Here is a 19,914-nt window from a genome sequence, read left to right on the forward strand (position 1 = left end):
TCGACAATAATCAGTACCCCCAGTATGTGTTGGCTCTCCTAGCTAGCTATCCGTAACGGATGGCACACATGGTAAATGTCCAGGTGATTGGACGGTTATAGTACCCAAAAAGCGCCTGCTTCGCAAATATGACAGCTAATGAATGACGTGACGATTAACAACCTGCGGAAAATACAGTGGCTACACTAGCAAAGTGGAATAAGGGTATGCGTAGCTATCAATACCAAATGATTAACATTTCATCTTTGATATCAATCGCAGACACAAATCATCCTTATAATCGACTAAGGGCCTCTGGTATCCTGAGCAATCAGATCCTCAAAACGTCGTAGAGCTTCAAGAACCTGTATCGAAACCCGGATCGCTGATCCACTACTGAATGAATAATATTCGCCTCCGAGTGAAAAACTCGATGAATGTTTAAGAAGGTAGGTTCTTAAAGAGTCTGAAAATGCGAATCAAAAGCAGTGCGAATTGGTCTTGAATTATGACAGGATACGAACGGAAAAATGCTAGCAACATAAGCAACCGATAATTTGTTGATCCCATTCGGACATTCCATAACGTGAGCGAAATGTAATAAGTAAACACTTGGATTCTTTCCAATCAACCAAATATTTAATTTCTCTGAATCACACTCTCGATCCTTAAATTTACCCATTCCTTCTTGTCCTTGCGTCAACTTGTATGCGGGAAAATGTTCTCAACAGCTATACTACGCTTACCAGTTCTTTTCTTGAGCTTTGCTTAAACCTGCCTTAATGTCCTGCAAGCTACTTTTCCAGAGGAAACAAGCTTGCTAAACGCTACCGTGATGCAAACAGTTTGGGAGCTTATTTTTTTTCTTTTCGTAATAACATTTGCTGACTCGCGACAAATTCAAACAATTCCGATAAACTAAACAGTCGATCCTAAAACTCGCGCGAACATTGTACGAATGTATTTACATTATCTCGCTGCAGTTACGCTCGCATAATCGCCTCGTTCGCGGCTTGCCAGGTGCGAGTTAAAATGCGAAATTAGGGCTCAACTATGTGCTCACTAAGTGATGCTGGGTTTGCACGTGAGGTACTAGCGCATTCCATGCTCAAAACGCCTGCACCATCATGTTCTATCTACTGATTTGCTTATCCTGTGTGCATTTTGATACACGTGGGGTAGCATGCTTTCAAGAGGGTATATTTTTTTTTGTTACTTCGTTTTATCTCCCTAAAGGAGCAGCTTTGGTTCAACATGTTAAATGACACTTTCCACGCCAACATGTGCTTTAATTTAGACTACAATTTTTAGCTAAAATAGCTTTTTATCAGTTGATTTTTCTTCTCGGTTCGCTTCTATTCCTCATTCCACACACTGGATTGCGACTCACGTACCATTACTAAACGTAAACAAAACAATCAATTGGTGTTTGGTTGGTTCAACTTTGCGACTAATATTTGTGTTCTTTTTTTTTCATCATTAATCTCATATGCTTATGTTTACCATCGTTTATTCGTGTAAGCTGCTGGCGTAGGCGTTTGATTTGTCATTTCGTTTTGCTGCTGTGATCGCGCAGATTAGCCTCGAATCGAATTAACTTATGGAATCGCTTAGCTAAGATTTATGGTTTTACTTTGCTGCTCCTGCATGCAAATACTCTTCAGCAATTCTCGTGAACAGCATGGATTTAAAGTTTATCGTTTCAGTGTTACATTATCGTGACTAGTTTTACGCTAAATTCCGCTACAAGCCCTGAAGGTGTCGTAGGTGCTGTTGCCATTTTTTTTTGACGGGGTGGGTGAATGATGAAATACAATTATTATGGAATGATTTTTTGCAGCACAAGTGTGCCTCAGTTTCCGCTATCATAGGTAGCATTCAACTTTTTGTTTTATCGCTAAGAAGAATATGTCGACGAAGAAAAATTGGCACATCCAATGTACGAGACAAGACGATTAGGAAGGAACACACATAACGAAGCGAAGATTCTCGGGAAAAGGCGTGCTAATGCCGGAATAGAAGTGAGTGCCATGAAAATGGGATGTTAAATGTGATTTTGAAGTAAACGTCCAGACACTTCATTGACATTTTTGATACAATCAGTGGAAAACTACTGCGTTTCCTTATCCTTAAACAAATCCGCAACCAGTACAGCAGATATATTTAGGAAGAAACATAATCTGTTAGTAATTTGATTAAGGCATTTATGGCAGATCTGCAGCATCCGCTTTGGATCACGATAACCTAAAGAATCATACCATTCACGCAACTAATCGGCGTGTAATGGTTTTAAAAACAAATACAAAGTGAGTACCGTTCAACGTAATTAAAATATTTCATTCAAATTGGCTATAAGAAAGTGAACGGAGTCTCCTAATACAACATACGCCTTTTTGTTAATTGTTGCTTTTTTGAAACGACCTAAACCAAATCATCAGATGAGGAATTTTTTTTTAACTTAAATAAAGTACGCTAGTGATGAAACGTTTACAATAAATAAGCTATTTTCGCTTCTCTCTTTCTCACTTGTATTTTGTTACAATTCAACCGCCAAATTTAGTCGCATTTAATGGAACCGTTCGCATATATTACGCGAAAATTAAATCGCTCGCTTTACTCATAAATCTGTGTATGTGTTTATTATACATAAGTGTATGTATATATGTATCAACTTTTCTATTGCTACGCTTTGCTAGATCCCTTTTCTTTACGATAATATTATTATTAGTTTTATAATACTTTCCATCTCTCAAACGCTGAGCTTGCTCCGTGTCGCGGCATTGCGCTGCATATTCAAACCACAGACTCTAATCCAGTTTCAACAGTACTTCAAATATTTATTTGTATAATAATCCCCATCTTAACATCTGGTCGCGGCAATAAATCTATGTAACAGTAGTTTGCAGAACTAGTTCATTTCTTGCAGTACGGCAGAACAGAAAATTATAATATGGAATTGTACTACACACACACACACAGCAGCGTGCACAATTTCTCCGAAAGACATTCCGGGCATAGAAACGGAAATGTTTCTGCAATGCGTGAGCGTTTTCAAAAGCAGTTTTGTAACGTAATAGCATATAACAAACGGTTAAGTTTACTGCCGTAAGGTTTTAGTTTAGTAACCACCGCTCGTCTGGTTGGTTAAAAGTAACTAGATTTGGCTGTTTGAGCAGTTCATCCAAACTCAGGAAAGGAAGAGAGGACACTCGAGGTTAATTCATAAATTCGTTCAACACTTCTTGGTCAAACCACTATGCTCCTTCCTACGCTTAATGCACAATAACAACGGTTCAACTGTTCTACTCGGGGAGGGGAAACATGTGTTACGTTCGTTTATCTACTTTCGGGTTTTCTCACACAATAAATTGCTTCTCAATATGATTGGATGCGTGCATCTCTTTCACATTTGCTTACGGTCTCTGCTTGATTAATTTCTCTGCTGGCGCGATGATGCGAAGGCTTGGCCGTTGTCTATTTAGCATTGTAAATTTGAGAGTACGAACCATCTAAGTATTTGCAAGTGATAAGTATTCTGTGCTACCCCTTTCGCGCCATCAACTTGACGAAGCATTTAGGTTGCGTCTTGTTTTCACAATTTTCCTTTGACATCGCATGTACACTCACGTTCATTGTGCATTTGTTACGCGACAACGCACTTGTCGATAATATTCAATGTTTGTAAGTTGGTATAGTCTTTCGCTCCGTCCATTAGAAGTGAAGAAATGTGCTGTTTCGATTGATTCATTTCGCCTCTACACAATTACGATTTGTGGTGCATTTCCGCACACTCACATCACCTAACAATGGTGGAAAGGGAAGCAAAGATTTCAGTTTCAGTTCCGCTTACCGCTTAGTAATCTTCGTGGTAGAATAGTATATATTTTCTGTTTCATTTTCTCTAATAAGTACGATTCAACAGCTTGCATCGTCTATAGAACACGTCACGATTACAGCGTGATCGAGAGACGATGAGAACAAATCTAGACGAAAACTTGACGCAATTTTCGGGTGGGGAATGGTGGTTCCGTTAAGTTTTTATGGTGCGATAAGGTTTTCCATGCAAAGGTGTGCAACATCTCGTTTACAGATGCATCTCTCTTCGAAGAGTTGAAAAATGAGCGTACATCCAAAGTTTATGATGCTGGCGAGGATGTGTTTGTGATCGGCTGGAAGTAATGTATACCGTTGGTCTGCAACAAACAAGTAATAAGCGAGCAATAAGTTACGTTTTCACATATAGAATTTAAAAAAATTACAAGAAGCAATGTTTCGAGGCTAGCAAAAACTATTTTGTACTTGCTTTAATCTGCCCAGCAGTGCAAGAAAACTCATCTTTCTACGAAACACGCTCTCGCGAGCAGTATGAAATATCAAGAAATATGCAAATTACCGCCATATCGTATTCCGTGATGTATGCCGGAATTTCCAGCTGATCTTTCGCAATGGCTGAGTACAGGTGCTCTACACCAGGTAGCGAGTTTACTTTCGTCTTGATAGCCGGAGCCATAAACGTAGTAAACCACCAGGTCATCATCTTTGTCCAGAATGTGGGATGCACAATATAGAAGGCCTTCAAGTTCTTTTTGTACCTACAAAAAAATTGGTTTTATAATTTCAAACTATAGATAACAAAACGTCGATTGGCTTACTTGTAGGGCAGTATACTGTAGACGTCCTTCAGCCACTGAAGTGATGGGTAGTTATTCGAGCTTGTCAGTGTGTGGAAATAGGCGATCACGTAATCTCCTTTGACGATCGGATCGAGTAAGTATATCAGGTAGAGCAGGGCCTGCAGAAATTGCCAGATATATTTTAGCAAGAGAAACTTTAACAAATAAGTAGTCCACGATAGCCTACCTTCTCAAGATCAATGTTGTGGGCTGGGAACCATTTACCGCAGAAGACTACGACTGGCCTCCCAAGTCTGTCCACGCCGCTTTGATATAGACATCCGATGCCAGATACTTCCGATAAATCTTCTGTTTTAGCTCTTCTCAGCAGTCGTTCATATCTGCCCGGGAATCAAATACACAATGCACACAAATACGCTCAAGTTTTGCTTTTTTGCAATACACTCTAATTATGCTATCTTAATATAAATATATACGCATAATCTGCACGCCGAATTAAGTACATGTTGAGTATGCTATCAACATTGAAAAGAAGACATTTTCGATATTAATTAAGGTCGAGTTGTCATGATGATAGCATAAATTTAATAATCCTTAATTTAATACTAATTTAAAAATCGATCCATATTTGAATTGCTTTTCATATCGCAAAACTCTTACTATTTTATGCTCACTGGTACCGGTCTAGTTTCTGTTGGCTTGTTAAATAAACAAAAAAAAACTCGTCAAAAACAAGCTCCTGCAAGGCTAGAATTTGCCACCACAAAAAAAGCAGTTCGACTTACTTCGAAACGACGCGCCTGCATTGCATCGCATATAAATGCTGCATTTCATCTAACGCGCTTGCCTGTTTCCAGGCGAAACAACGTAATTCAATCAATTACGATGACCTATTTTTAAATTGCACATTCCACTCTGCAATCTAGACTTTAGCAATGGCACCATCTTGCCGCTGAGTAGAAAATAAAGATAAATAATCCAAGGGGTCTTATGAGTCAGATTCTAGCACTAAATATCTCGAGTTGGCGGGTAATTTAATCGCCGCTTATGTCAAACGGAGCGAATTATATAAAAAAAATGCTTTAAACGGTGTGCGACACTAGCATCCTGCCTATCTCCAAGGGCATACAGCCTTTGGGGGCAGAACACTCCGATTTCAACGCAACGGATTTCAATTTTGCAACGGCTAGTTTATGGCGACGTTAGCCCGAGTGTATTTTCTTTTTCTTCACCGCTTTGAGATTACACCTGACGGCGCATTTGTAAAGATCATTTACGAGGGGGCAGTGAGAGAAGAGAATCGTCTCTGAAATTGTATCTGGAGGCAGGAGCTATGGTACTACCGTGGCATTGTTTTGCCACCTTTTATTTCACGGCCTCGTCCACCACTTATCACGGGAGTGGAGTGCAATAATTAGGAGATACGTGACTACCATCGGATTTGTGGGTTGTGGTGGCGCAAAGGTGAAGGTTAAAAGGAGTAAAACGAAAACAGCTCATCTCATCCGTTTTTCCTCATTTCCATTCACATTGCATAACTAGTTAAATCGCCAACTGTTTCCGTTCTTTGAAGGTAAATAAAATCGGGTTCCTGCGCATTGGCACACAAAAGGCTGAGGCACAAAAGCCCTGCCCTGCATGTGAGCAACAGCGGTAACAGTCAGTATAACTGACCGTGAAATAGCGATCGATTGCAAAACTTGCTTACTCACTAAACAGCTATAGACCGACCGGGACCGGCTGACCTTTGGTAGCCTGGGTATGTACGACCCTGGACAGAAGCATCCGGTCACAGGCACTATCAAGCTGGCAGTGACCGGATGTGGCGTTTCTGTTCATGCTAAAACTTCAACCTAACTTCCGTTTTTGCTCCATCATCAGCGTGGTTGGAGAGGGTGTTGGATGTGGGTTTGAAATTTGAGCTTTCCTATTCTTAACGCCGTATGATTCTTTTATGGAAGTTCATTACAAAATCGCATTCAACATCACTGCCCCGTGTTCACCCATATGGTAAATTAATCAAAATTCGCCAACATAAACAGCAAAAGTTACTCAACAGAGTTTGACCTTTCCCTGCCCATTCTTGGTGTTGCAATGTTTGTTTGCATGGGACTTCGGACGAAAGGGTGAGTTAGGATCATTTCCTAACTGGCCACACACGCTGAAGATAAGCTTTTGGCACACACACACACACACATGACCGAACCCAAGATGTGATGATTCTTGAAATACGAAATCGCGTCAAAATTAGAATTTGACACGATCTGTGGTCCGATACTTTACTTTTTTTTCTCCAATCTTACACTGTATGAAAACCATCGTCACCTTTTTCATGTTTCCGTGAGCAATCGCGAGATGAGTAATAATAATGTAAATGAACGGCTATATTTTCAACTAATAAGCGTACGCTTGCTAACGAAATGATAATGAACGTCGTGAGACGCTACCGAGGAGCATGTCGCATTCTAGCCTGGTGCGAACATATTAACAGATGGCTTGCAGGTCTCACCTAAAACCATTAATGTGTGCAAATAATGACGTAAGTAAACTGCTGCCAAACTGTGCAAGCGACAAGGGAAAGACACATTAACCGGGAAAGAAATGACTAATGAAAAGGTCGCTACGGATGTATGTAAATTTCAAAATAAACAATTTGTAGCATAAGTGGCCGCTAGAAGGAGAAAACGCTAATCGTTTCTACGAGCAGGCCCAGCTACGCGCGTGGGAAATAAACAAGGGATAATCAAGAGAAGAAAACACAAGGAGAAGAAAAAAGAAACGAAAAAATAGCGCAAACGAAGCCGAAGCTAAGGAAAAGAACAATGTTGCAAACGGATGCAATCATGAAGTTCGGTACTAACAGATTTTCCTTTTGCCATTCGCTCTCATCGAGGGACGAGTGGTAGTGCTTCATCAGTTCCACGTACGTAAAGGAGCCGTCTAGTATACGGGTCCGTTTGCCGACGTGCGTGGCAAGGACATGGCCAATCATCTCCGGACAATAGTTCTCTGTGGTCGTACTAGAAGAGAGAAGAAATCATCTCAGTAGAGCAATGAAACGATATTGGTTCGCGTGAAGAACGGTTCACCACGGTTAAGCGTGGAGCTACAACAACAAAACACAACTGTTTTTCACTCTGATCCGGTTCTTCTCTGCTGCACAATTTATCGAGAAAACAAAATCAAAAGATAAACAAAACACAATCGAAAGAGATAACGAGATGGCAATAAATATAAATCTATTTTTTTGTTTTTGTTTATCTGGTTCATACGTGGGTTAAACGCGAGTAAGAAAAACAATGGAACTAATTTAACGCTAGGGAAACAAAAAAAAGCAAGAAAAACAACACTGGCATGCACTAACCACCTGTGGTGAGGCGATCAATTGACTGATAAATTGATAAAAGATCAACACAGACGACTATAAACATTTACATCGCAAACGAAAACACGTGACACGCTTCCAAGCAAAGTCCACAGGACGACGCCAGTTTGTGGCGCCATTCCTTTCCCAGGTGACCTTGGTATAAAAGCAAGCCCAGCAGCATCACCAGCATATGTTGAGGGGCATTTTTATGGTGCCCCCAGACAACTTATCGATCGTGATGATGAATTGCTTTCGAGCGCGAACTTCGCGATCGTGTCCGTTGCAGCAATACGGACTGCATTAAAATACGCCCCTAGTGAAAGATAAATAGTGCAAGTGAAGCAATGTTGTGCCATCCATGCGGACGACCTAGAACGACTATGGCAATGGCAGCAGATGTTGGTGCACGGACCAATCTCAACTGGACGTCCTTGGATCGACGAACGGAGCCGTGCGCACACGCCCGAAGGGCGATCCCGCATCGAATCCTTGAAGTTGCAGCTGACCATCCAAGAACGCTACTCTCTGCGCATACTGATATGCAAGTGGTTTCGTTAACTTGCTATCTCGTACATTAATTCATCATCGATACCATCCATGAATTATAGTGCCGAGTGCGATCGGATAAGGCGATACTTCCTTCATTCATGGGTCAACTTTCTACACTTTCAGCTCTTCAATACTCGCCGCCGGTGACACTCTCTCGTTATCGGGGGTTATCGATTCCAAAGCAATATGCTTTAAAATGATTATTTATCGATCCATTTCACAGTGCCCCAACAAAGATTGCTCACATACTTTCCATGGAAATACAATGCTATTTTCACATTAGAATGGTACTTTCATTTTTAGCTTCAATGCTTTTTTTGAAAGCGATTGGAAGCTCACGGTTTGTTTTGAGTTATGGCGTCTACTAAAGTATGATAACAAACCCAGCAGGAATCCGTCAAGTGGAACGACCAAACCGTAAGCATTTACTTTGCTTTGAATCCCCGCCATCAGTTAGTGTGAACTATTAACTCGAGGCTAAAAGTATTTGGGGGGTGGAAGTGGAAAACGCCACTCATTACACAAGGCCAAAGCTTTGCTGGTCCATTTTTGGACTGTTTGTATCCGACATATTGTTCGTGGAATGGGCAAAAAATTGTTTTGAAATTGTTGCAAAATTGGCAAAACTCACCGTACCATGAAGGTTATAATGCGCCATATGTACTGCAAATATATTATCATCAAAATGATATTTTATCATACGATATGATAAAATAACGAGCTTTTAAATAAACTTGATCAACTCTCGAGTTTTCAAGATGGCTTTCGTTACATATCCATATCGACCTAATGGCACCGGGCAAGTAAATGAATGACGGAGATCTCTCACCATTGGTCATTTCCATATTTGGGGTGATTTCTAAACATCTCTACGCCAAACTCTAAAGAGAAGGTGAACGTCGGCGTTCGATGAAACCATATTTTGAAGACATGCAGCCATATTGCCCTTTCTGCTCGCCATCACGTCAAGGAACTTAACACTAGCTGCCTAATTAGGAAAGCTCGCTCAATCGCAACCACAGTGGCCACACTTTGCCAGTTTGTTGTTGCTTAGTGCTCTTATGACACAAGTCGGCTTCAGCAATTAGTCAGGTGTTGCTGGAAGGTTTCTGTTGGAAGCATTCATTAAAATAAGTAATCATTTTAAGAACTTTTAACAACCCACACTAAATATCGTACATTGTTGTTACTTTTCTATACGAAGTAAACTAACCCCTTACATTGTCGAACTGATTTTAATACATTGTACTTGAATAGTTAAATTCAGGCAGGCAAATCGAAATGGTTCTGTTCGTTTAATGGCCCTTTTTTTCGTGCAATCGAGACACGTGCAACCGAAGCGAATCAAATTTTATGAAACCTCCCACCACCGTGGCTAAGCAAGCTTGAAGAGGAACAGGTAATGTTGCACGTGGAGCTGCTTTATCACGAAGTAAGCCTCGAAATGATGTTCAATTTATTCATCGCGCCGTGGGATCCTCGCTTACACTTTTTTTGCAAAGCTTTCCGTTCTTCTTCTGCACATTCAAACAAAAATAAACCGGGAAACTGAAACCGGAGCCTCACCGAATCCCGGAATCGTTGCTGCGGGTTGTTCGTATTTCATTTCCCAAAGTGGTTCCATCCCGATTTTTCCCCTTCGGTGGTCAGATTGTCGCCGTGTAAAGCAATGTATTTTTAATGCCCCTTGGCTTGGCGACATGACCATTTGCAGATGATATTCAATATCGTAATGGATGGTGGATGGTGAAGGCACCACCGTCCACAAATGCACAAACATGAGTAAATAATGATGCCGGTTGTGAGCGAAAATTGCGCCTCAATAAAAAAAACGCCCCGGAAGTCCTCGCCCTCTGCCTGTGCCGAGTGGCACACGACGTCCTTTTAATCGCCCGGAATGATTGTTTTTTCTTTTCTTCTTTTCGCTATCGATTTCAATCGTTTTATGGCACACTTGTCGGCAGCGGTCGATTGCCAAAGAGATAAACCACGACGCAGTTATATGTAATCTTGTCCCGATCGATGCGTTAACGTTTAACACCCCGACGGGACGAAAATTGGTGCAACAGCCATCAGAGCTGCAGCGCATCGTGAGGTCTCCAGAGACCAGCCGCTTTTCCAAACACCTTGCGACTCGGGCTCCACACATTGGGAGGCCACATCGATTCTGTGTATATCGGTGGTTATTTATAGACATCGGAACATCGGAACATCGCCTCTGACGGAAGATTTGCTCTTGGCATCTCTCGGGAACTATCGATCGTTAATGCACAAGCCTTCATTTTCCAGCCACGGGGGGTGGTGGTCTCGTGTCATGGGTTGCGGGATAGCTAGCTCACCTTTCCTCCGGCGTTTCGATGTGTATCTGGTCCACCTGGATTTCAGGCGGTATGCTGATAGTTGCATCGCTCAGATCGATCGATTCCATTGTCACCATTTGGGCCATTTTGGCGTGCCTTCGTTCACGACCGATATTCGATGATGATGAGGCGATTTCTTTATTTAGCACCGTTTCTTGAAACGTGCCAAAATACGGCGGCGCACTCACACACGACCACGAGCGCTATTTCACACGCAGAATAGACTTCGTTTGCTATTGTCGACGATATTAGCGACTTCGCAATAACACAAACGGCGGCTTTGGGACCAGAGAAGAAAGTCGAGCGTCTCTTGCTCGTGTTTTATTTGCCAAGCTTTTGCCAGGCGAAATGGAACTAAACTGAACGTTCGAAAGCAGCCCTTGTTTCTTGTTCGACAGATGAGTGTCTAGGGACCGGCCGGCATCTTCTCGCACAGATTGTACGAGCGCTGGGCAACAGACAGATCAATAACAGACAACGGAACGATCACAATAACGCTGGTGCTCTCGATTTGAGCGACCTTCACGGGCTTCACACGGGCAAACTTTGTGCTCCCAAACGTTTTTCTCAAAGGGTTACCACCCCAGTTAGTATCACTCGCTGTTCACTTTCGATTTTAAGTTTCACTTCGAACACTTGGAGCTTCTTTCGACGAGGAAAACAGCGCGGATAAATGCACCTCCGCTTATTGCCAGTCGCGGGATGTGTATTCCTTGTTGTTTTCCCGACCCGTTTGTTAGAAAGCCGGAAAAGCCCGTGAGGAAATTGTTTGCGCTTTCTCTCGCTCTCTCGCTTTATGCCTCGGTTTGATTTCGGAGAAATCGAGAGCGAAACGGTGATGGTAGCGATTCACTCCGCGCTCACGCGTTCACTCCGAGAAGATACCGAGTAGAGGCAGGAAAAATATCACCGTTTAAAAATAGAATTTTCCTCCCAATCAGCAGGAAAATCCGTCGCGTTTAACACCGCTAGGAAACGGGAAGACGTAACCGTTTGACCGACGGTGAAAATCGATGGATCTTTTGCACGCATCGACCCCCGTGTTGTCCGACGCGAACGTTTCCTTTTTACCAACTGCCCTTATGTATAAGAAGTATTTAAGACGTTTCTTTTCCAGGGACAAAATCTCCAATAACGTTAACTAAACACAGCGTTATGCAGCATATAGCACTAGTTCAAATTCCAAACTGAACATATCACAGCAAACGCAAGTGAACGCACGACACAGGCTGTAAAACCGGAAGGCCAACCGAAAACCACCGACGAACGCAACCAACTCACGACGCGGTAAGCGTGTGCACAAATATTTGGAACACAACGAAAATTCGCCACTACGGCCAAACCGGGAAAACAATTCCAACTGTTGAAAAGTCGAGAGCCGTTCGTCAACTGACAGCGCGCCGTACTGTGCTCGACGGAACAACCTCGCGATTATCTTGCTCCAAAGCCTGGAGTGAGTACATAACTATGGGACTGTATGTGAACCAAAAGTGGTGAGCATGTTTTTTTTATTTATGTTTGTTATCAAATTTGTATAATTAATATCATGTAATGCGGATAATTAAGAGATCCCCACATTTCCTCATACTTATTCGGAATATAAGCCCTTTTCCGAAAAAAAAGCTTCATACTTTTTCTCCAGTGATGTTTTTCTTTTCACCTTCTCATTAATTATATTAAGCATGTGTCATCTATACCTCTTATATCTTCAATGTTTTAGTTTTTTTAATACACACGTAAAATACTGTTATTATTTAGGGTAAAATACAAATGATATATTCTTTTATATCGCCTTTCATTCAATTATTGAATATATTTGTGTTTTAAATAACCCAAATTTTTATTAGTTTTGACGTGTGCAAAAATACAATGAAATATCTTGATTATAGTTTAACGTATTTTGCGTCCGACCCAATTTACCCATTCCATACTAACATATGCATAAAAATATGTCCAAACTGAAACACTTTGTGCCTTTTCCCCTCTATAAACCACAGAGAACGTGACTCATCGGTACGGCAAAAACTATGAAACACATTCAAAGCCAATCGACTAACCAAAGTGTACGAATGTTGGAAGTATGTTGTTACCAACAAGTATACAAGTTTCTGTTGACAAAAAATGGGTCTTGTTCGGGTGATCTTCGGAAAATGGTGAAAATTTTGAGGTTACAAGAGCGACTCTTCTCATCATTCACGCGCCAAGCAAAGAGTGAACGATGAGAAGTGAGCATGAGAAGTTCGATTTCGTTTCTCTTTGTCCTTCTCTCTCTCTCTCTCTCTCTTGTTCTGCGATTGAGCGCGTTTTCTTGGCTCCCCATACCAGTCATTTGGCCTCTACTCCACACCTTTGGGTGGTTTAGACGCACGTTATCCTCAATACAAGTATGACGTCAGAGAAAGCTGCATCTCGAGAGTTAGTTTCATTGCCCTCACCCATCTACGTGCACACGTGGGTATGGTTTTGGTTTTCCATCCCAAAATAGTACGATGGATGGAAAACAACGAAAAAGTACAAGAAATCAGACACAACAAGAGCATAGCGATATATATGGAATCAAGCTTTTTTTTAATCCAGTGGAAGCGATCATAACATATGTGCAAAAACGGTTGAAACCCATTTGAAACCATTTAAAAAGCGAAACTCTTAAAGTGTGAAAAAATGTTCGAAAACAATTTTACAATAATAAGAATATTAATCAAGTGATAAGCGATGCAAAAAACAACGCGACAAGACGCAAAATCCATAAGCATATGCAATGAACGAAAATAAATATTTTAAAATGTTGCATATATGCGCAGAAATGTGGCATATGGAAAAGTAGCGAAATATGTAAACAGCGACAAATTGGAGCTGCGTTCTTGGGCTCGAGGTGGTAGCAAGCATATTTTGTCATGCGTTTTGATGATTTAATGTACAGGAGGAGAAACTGGAAACGCATTCAAAGTCCAATTCATTTTTAAAATGCTTCATGATTCAATCAAGTTTTTCAAATCAATACTGTATGACTAATACTACGAAGATATTTGGAATAGGTCAGTAAATAAAAATGTAACTCTTAATTAACTACTCGTATGGGGACAATTAGAGGAAGAAACATACTGATCTATTAAAAATCACTATTCAATCGGATAAACAGAATTTTGGCAAATACTCACTCGCAATCCACCAGTAACGGTGAACTGAAACACATTGAAGATGTTGGGTTGAGTTGGGAAAAGAAATTAAAACATATCTCATTAGTGTTATCAGCGCATTTGCCGAATGGTTTGTTCGCGGGTTATAAAAGGATTTGCGAACAAACCGATCAAATGATCACATGTAAAGGATACCAAATGGAGAAAATACGAATTGCAAACAAAAGTAATACTACCGCGTTTCATAGCAATATGATTTGGAACAATTCCGAATACGAGGTTAACTTAAGACAAATACGTTTAAATTGTGTAAAGAAGAATACCACCTAACTATCGCTGTGTTTTTCATTTTGCCAAATATACACCTCTCTAGCAGGTTGTACCAATTTGGAACCAAAAAATAAAATGCTTTACTAGTAACCGCAAGCCTAATGCCGCACATTTTATGATTATGAAGTACAAACTGTATTCTACTGCAGGATGATAACTGTCATATTGCAGATGGATGAGCAAAAGCTACGACAGCAGCAGTGTTGCGATTAAACACGGTTTTGAGGCATCGCTATGAAATGTCGCGCTTTGTTCTTAGCCGTTTTTTAATTGCTGGATATACTGGACATTTTTATCTCCACTTTTTATCTTCGTAACGTAGCAAATAGTTGCCCAAACAAGAGAGATGAAATATCATTACAATAGCGGAGGCTTATGTTTGTTTGGCGCTTTACGCAAATTTTTCTTATCTTACATATTTCAACTTCATTCTACGTGCTTGGTTATGAGGCCTTTGTTGATTTACTTTTTATTTCCTATTAAGTCGCATATTGTATTTTTGTCATCATGCGCCTGCTGCGCATTTAGACCAAAGCTGCGAGCATTAAAGGCACGAGGGAAGCAGTCCTGTAAGTAAGCGTGTAAAAGGTTTGAAAGACGAGCGAGTTCTACTGATAGACATAATGAATAACAACGTATTGCGCAAAGTGAAGCATCAATGACCGACGCGTGGAATAGATCCATAAATAGGTATTACTAACAACTAAGCTCTGCTCGGTATAACAGTCAATGACGTGAGCAATCATAATTTACTGCTACAACAAAGGCTAGCCCTGGTGAACAGTGACGCAAGAAATAGGGATCCATACCCATCAATGCGGTGCCCAGCCATGACATGCCGATATCTCGGTTTATTCATTTTTCAATATAGTAACGAGCGTTTTTTACATTGACGAAATGGTAGTTTTTTCCAAATGTTCATTTCTTTGATACAACCGACACAACGGCTAGATAGCGAACCATTGGTTGAGTTACTTGCAACTCAAGTGTTAAATTTACAAAGGAATCGGTAAGTTCCAAAGAATTGTGCATTTAAACTGCATTTAAACAGAAACATTCACAAAATCCGTTTACATTTTTTCACTCATACCGAACATTGGCAAAGAAGGTTATGATTAAACTAGCAAACACCCCACAAGATCAGCACGCTACTACAGTGCAATTGGGAACGATAGAGTGTCCTCGAAGTATAAAATTCAATTACGGTACCACACACACATACTACATATGATATACCATCAGACGGAATAGGTAGCCATGGTCAATCAATGAAAATCGATTGAACCATTAGTCGTGGAAATGGATCGTTCCGTGTACGCGGGGTTCACAAATCAAAGCATACCAGTGCACGAATACGGTGGACCATATTTATGAAGTGCAGTTAAATAATTTAATGCAGAAGCCAGTCACAAAAGTCTTCCCACTCTTTCTACAAGACCAACTTTGCCAGCTATGAAGAAAATAAATATTCAGTTAAGCGCCATACGTTAACAATGAAGTTTAACAGCTAACTGAGTAAACATCCCCTAATTATGGATCACATTAGCTGACAATAAATATGTATTAGAAAACAATTCACGCGCTATTTAAAGCGGTTCAAGATTTAAAAGCTTTTCTAAGGATAACAGAAAGCATGTCAAAGCTTCGAGCTACGGGCAGCACAAATTAAAGCTTTCGCGATAGAGCTTCAAATGCCGTCGAAGCTTGGCAGATAAGCCTATTTAAATGATGCTTTAGCGTTGCAAATAAATTACTATTGCCGCTTTTTACACACGTCGTAAAGTATTAACGATATTAGAAAACACAATCTATTTATATATTTTTGGTATTAGCTAAGCATATTAATGATACTGGAATAATTTATAATAATCGAAACAATTGCACAAGTCATTCTAGTAAGCAATGCAACGGTTGAAGGAAAATTAGCGAAACAGAATCTCACTTACCTTTCCTGATGCTCTATTCCTTCTAGTCCATCATCAAGCACGCTTTCGTAAACCATTCGAGGTCTATCTCCCAAAAGACGCTGTCGATCCAGATCGCCCTAAAGAAACGGAATACAATCATAATGATAATATTGAACTAATTTAGAAAGATTCTGAAATACTAAACTTGGATTTGTAAATAATTATTACGAAATTAAACGGAATATAAGCCTTTTCTAAGTAATAAACTAGCCTAGAAAGTGTCTCAAAACGTAGAAGGGTGCTTTAAAAAAAATTTGTTTACGAAGACACATTCATTCATTGTTTTGTTTCATTGATACAGCTCAAAATGGAACGATTTGTACTACGAATTAGTATCAAAAATATGATTTTTTAAATATACATGATGCTGTGAAAACATTAATAGTACAGGTATACCTTGTAATATATATGCAGATATTCACAATCAACGAATAGTCTTTTCTAACGTGACACATGCAGATGAATCCGAAATGTAAATATACCCATGTAAATGGTAATACATCAGAGCCTTATCTTTCAGTAACATACAAATACTAACGCATATCAACGATATCAAAACTCTTCCACAAATAGTACTGTACCAGTGTTAATTGTTTGCTTAACTTATACTTGTATCATTGTAATTACATATTGTGAAAACACAGCTGCATTAAGATGGCTTTCAATATTGTGGCCTTTTAAAACTGTTGTTTACAAAACTACTATAACACACGTTTTCTAGTCAGAGGAAATTAATCTTAAAATGATTAGCCTTTGTAAATATGCCTTACCTGCATTTGTGTAAAGGAGTGAGCTGCGCCAGATAGTTGAGCAGCTAGGCTGAGATTGATATTGCTATATTCGACGTCGGAACCCATTTCCAAATCATGTGGGCTCGTATCGGAATCGTCATCAGCTGAAAAAAAAAGATGCAAATAGGGATATTTAGTAGATATCGTATGGTACGTAGTCACAAAATCATGAGAATTACAGGAAAATTCAAACGAATCATTTATCATACTAAGGCTGGTATAAACTTTGTTTCGCTTAAAAATCACTCCACTAAACTGGGGAGGCTTGATGCACTGTTTCGGTCGCAATTAAAGCTTGATAAGAGCAGAGCAGATCTACACTTGTCCACCATCTGAGAGCAACACACTGTCGAGCACGTTGTATACGGACTAAGTAATGCTCCTGATTTTCTGAACAACAACAACAACAACGGCCTCGATATAACTTGTCCCGTTGAAAGTAACATCGGTAGGCGCCTCCTTGCACGAATTGCCGTCACGATCAGCCTCTCGCGACTGATATGCCCGCTAGCTTGAGAGAGAATGTGTTGAGTGCAATTCGTTCGTCCAACATCCAACATTGACACTAGGCATTAAAAGCCTGCGTTCATTATAACAGAGAGCAATGATCGCGCAGCATCTTTGCGATCTTTTTCTCTCTGTCTCTCTTTCTTTCTTCTTCACATGGAAAATCAAAGCGATCAGTTCATCTATGTGGCAACCTTTTTTTTAAACAAAATTCAGAACTTGTAATGGAAACAAATCGTCAAGTAACACAGAAGCGACATCACGATAAGATTAATTAAAAACGCTTGCAATTGCACTTCAATTTTCACAAGTACTATAGTGACTAAGGAACCAACGATGTGACAACATTTAAGATTGCCTAACCAAAGGCTCAACTATATACTTCCAATTTAATAAACGCGTAGTGTCCATTCGAATGGATCTTGCTGAGTAAATTGGTAAAACCTATCCAATAAAATAAAGCTAGTGAAATAAGGGTAAAAAATCGGTTCATTACCAACAGAAATCCATATTTTTTTCCTAGATCAAGTGCTTGTTTAGTTTTGTTATTTGAAACAAGCTAAATTAAACACAATGTATTCATAAAACATTGATATTTGTTATTTTGTTTCATAAAAGTTGTTGCAACAAACGAAACTGAATTAGCAGCAATTAAAAAGAATCAAGAAATTTCGAATTTAATACATAATATAATGTTTTTAAACAGTGGTAATTTAGAATATGCTCTGCGATAGAATGTTAGGCTTATATTACAAAGATAGCTACATTTTTAATATTGTTCCTTCATCATAAGTGCACTTTTGTATCATCAAACGTTTTGCTGTTGCCTAAATACAGGCGGTACAATACATAACATTATTATATGCATAGTAGTTACAATGTTTACTACCCGACATCAAACAGAACTTTTTAACTTTTTAACTGTTTTTATAGCAACAGATTGTTGTTAAATTTAATACGTCGTGATACTATCTGGTTGATGTACTGCAATCTATATAGCACAGAAAGTTAATTATTGATACAGCAGTATTCTGTATCCCTACGGAGTTCATTTTATCGTACTGGAAGTGCCGTTTACTTTGTCGCTTTCTCATCACACATAGTGTTTGAAATCTATGCATTCAAGCGTAATTGAGTTTGATTTCATATTTGCAGAACTAAGTCATTGAACTTTTCATATGCTTAGATTTATTGTGAAACATTAACGTTTCAGCAAACAAGCGTACACAAACTATACGAACAAAAAGTTGTAGTTTGTCAAAATATAAATACGATATGGCACAGAACAACAAACAAAGTGTACAATAAAATTTTTCGTTCGGCCGTATATCGAAATATTGGCAAAATTACAAGGTATGTGTACTATTGGCTCTCTAAATACGGCCAGGCCGTTCTTAAATAAATAACAATAACAACAATTACTATTGGCCCCGTCATACACCTAGAAAGACTAGTCACACTAGCAGTGTTTACTGTTTTAAAACAGATAAGAAATCTTTCTCGCTAATTATGGTAATAATAAAACTCGTTTTTCAATCCAACCAATAGGAAATTGTAGCATAAAGCTATTAATTCAAGCACAAAACATCAAACCACTCGACTTCATCACGTCATGTCTGTGTTAAACTCGCGTAATTCCTTACACCCGCTGCAATATTGAGCATTTGCAACAATGTTGCATGAGTTCAGAAGAGAAAATGAGAAAATTGCTCTATTTTTTCGTGCAATGGCAAGAGACAAGACTTGTATGAATATTCAAAATTACTGGCATTGTATTATTTTGCTTAATAGGAACATGATTTGGTCCTTTTTGGATTATTATTTTAAATGTAATAATAATATTAACAAAGATTTCGATGTTGATAACAGATCGTGCAAACGTTACTACGAGCAGTCAAAATGAGATGCATACTGGAATATTTCCGCAAATGTTTAATTGTACTATGACAATGATACATACCTTCTATCATGACGGAATGCTGAGGGTTGTGAATGATTCGAATCTGTCGATCAGCTAACTGCGGTTCACCATACAGGCCGCCGATGTCCTTTGGCAACTGCCACAGAGCACTTCGTTCTTCCAGCGAGTCGCGCGGAAAGTACAACGGTGCTAGAACCTCGTAGATACCGCGTGCATTAGACTCAAGGCAAACTATCACAATCTCGGCACGGTATTGCTCCAGAAAACGGCGAATTGTTCCTTCAAAGAAAAGACAAATATGTCAAATTGTTGCCCTTTCGATCAAGCTCTTGCTAACTTACTCAACGCTATATGAGCTGCAGTGTCTGGTGG

The 19,914-nt window shown here is 39.7% G+C and overlaps 1 protein-coding gene and 1 long non-coding RNA gene across 4 annotated transcripts; one reads left to right on the forward strand and one right to left on the reverse strand.

Annotated features, from left to right (window-relative positions):
* Nucleotides 1–602: 602 nt before the first annotated feature.
* Nucleotides 603–17,321, reverse strand: LOC128725828 (protein GDAP2 homolog). 3 transcript variants are annotated; one of them, XM_053819600.1, is made up of 7 exons: nucleotides 17,294–17,321; nucleotides 17,094–17,218; nucleotides 16,303–16,400; nucleotides 4,840–4,993; nucleotides 4,632–4,771; nucleotides 4,373–4,571; nucleotides 603–4,172 (listed from the first exon to the last, which is right to left on the reverse strand). In XM_053819600.1, the coding sequence occupies exons 1-7, from the start codon at nucleotides 17,319–17,321 to the stop codon at nucleotides 4,116–4,118; spliced, it is 801 nt and encodes a 266-aa protein (XP_053675575.1). In that variant the 3' UTR covers nucleotides 603–4,115. The 3 variants fall into 3 exon arrangements, with proteins under 3 accessions (XP_053675575.1, XP_053675577.1, XP_053675576.1); XM_053819602.1 differs by lacking the exons at nucleotides 16,303–16,400; nucleotides 17,094–17,218; nucleotides 17,294–17,321 and adding an exon at nucleotides 10,869–11,374; XM_053819601.1 differs by lacking the exons at nucleotides 16,303–16,400; nucleotides 17,094–17,218; nucleotides 17,294–17,321 and adding an exon at nucleotides 7,475–7,653.
* Nucleotides 8,184–16,961, forward strand: LOC128725829 (uncharacterized). Its single transcript, XR_008410820.1, has 3 exons — nucleotides 8,184–8,685; nucleotides 12,007–12,382; nucleotides 16,329–16,961. It is a non-coding gene; the product is annotated as an uncharacterized LOC128725829 (long non-coding RNA).
* Nucleotides 17,322–19,914: the final 2,593 nt, after the last annotated feature.

The sequence above is a fragment of the Anopheles nili genome, chromosome 3, assembly GCF_943737925.1.
Source record: "Anopheles nili chromosome 3, idAnoNiliSN_F5_01, whole genome shotgun sequence".
In the NCBI taxonomy this organism is placed as follows: Eukaryota; Metazoa; Arthropoda; class Insecta; order Diptera; family Culicidae; genus Anopheles; species Anopheles nili.

Coding starts and splice junctions, on each gene's coding strand:
- LOC128725828 (XM_053819600.1), bottom strand. CDS start 17,321: ATGATAAATGATTCGTTTGAATTTTCCT. Junction 4,994..16,302: donor GGAATAGAGCATCAGGAAAG/GTAAGTGAGATT, acceptor ATTCCCGGGCAG/ATATGAACGACTGCTGAGAA. Junction 4,173..4,372: donor TCACGGAATACGATATGGCG/GTAATTTGCATA, acceptor TGTTTGTTGCAG/ACCAACGGTATACATTACTT.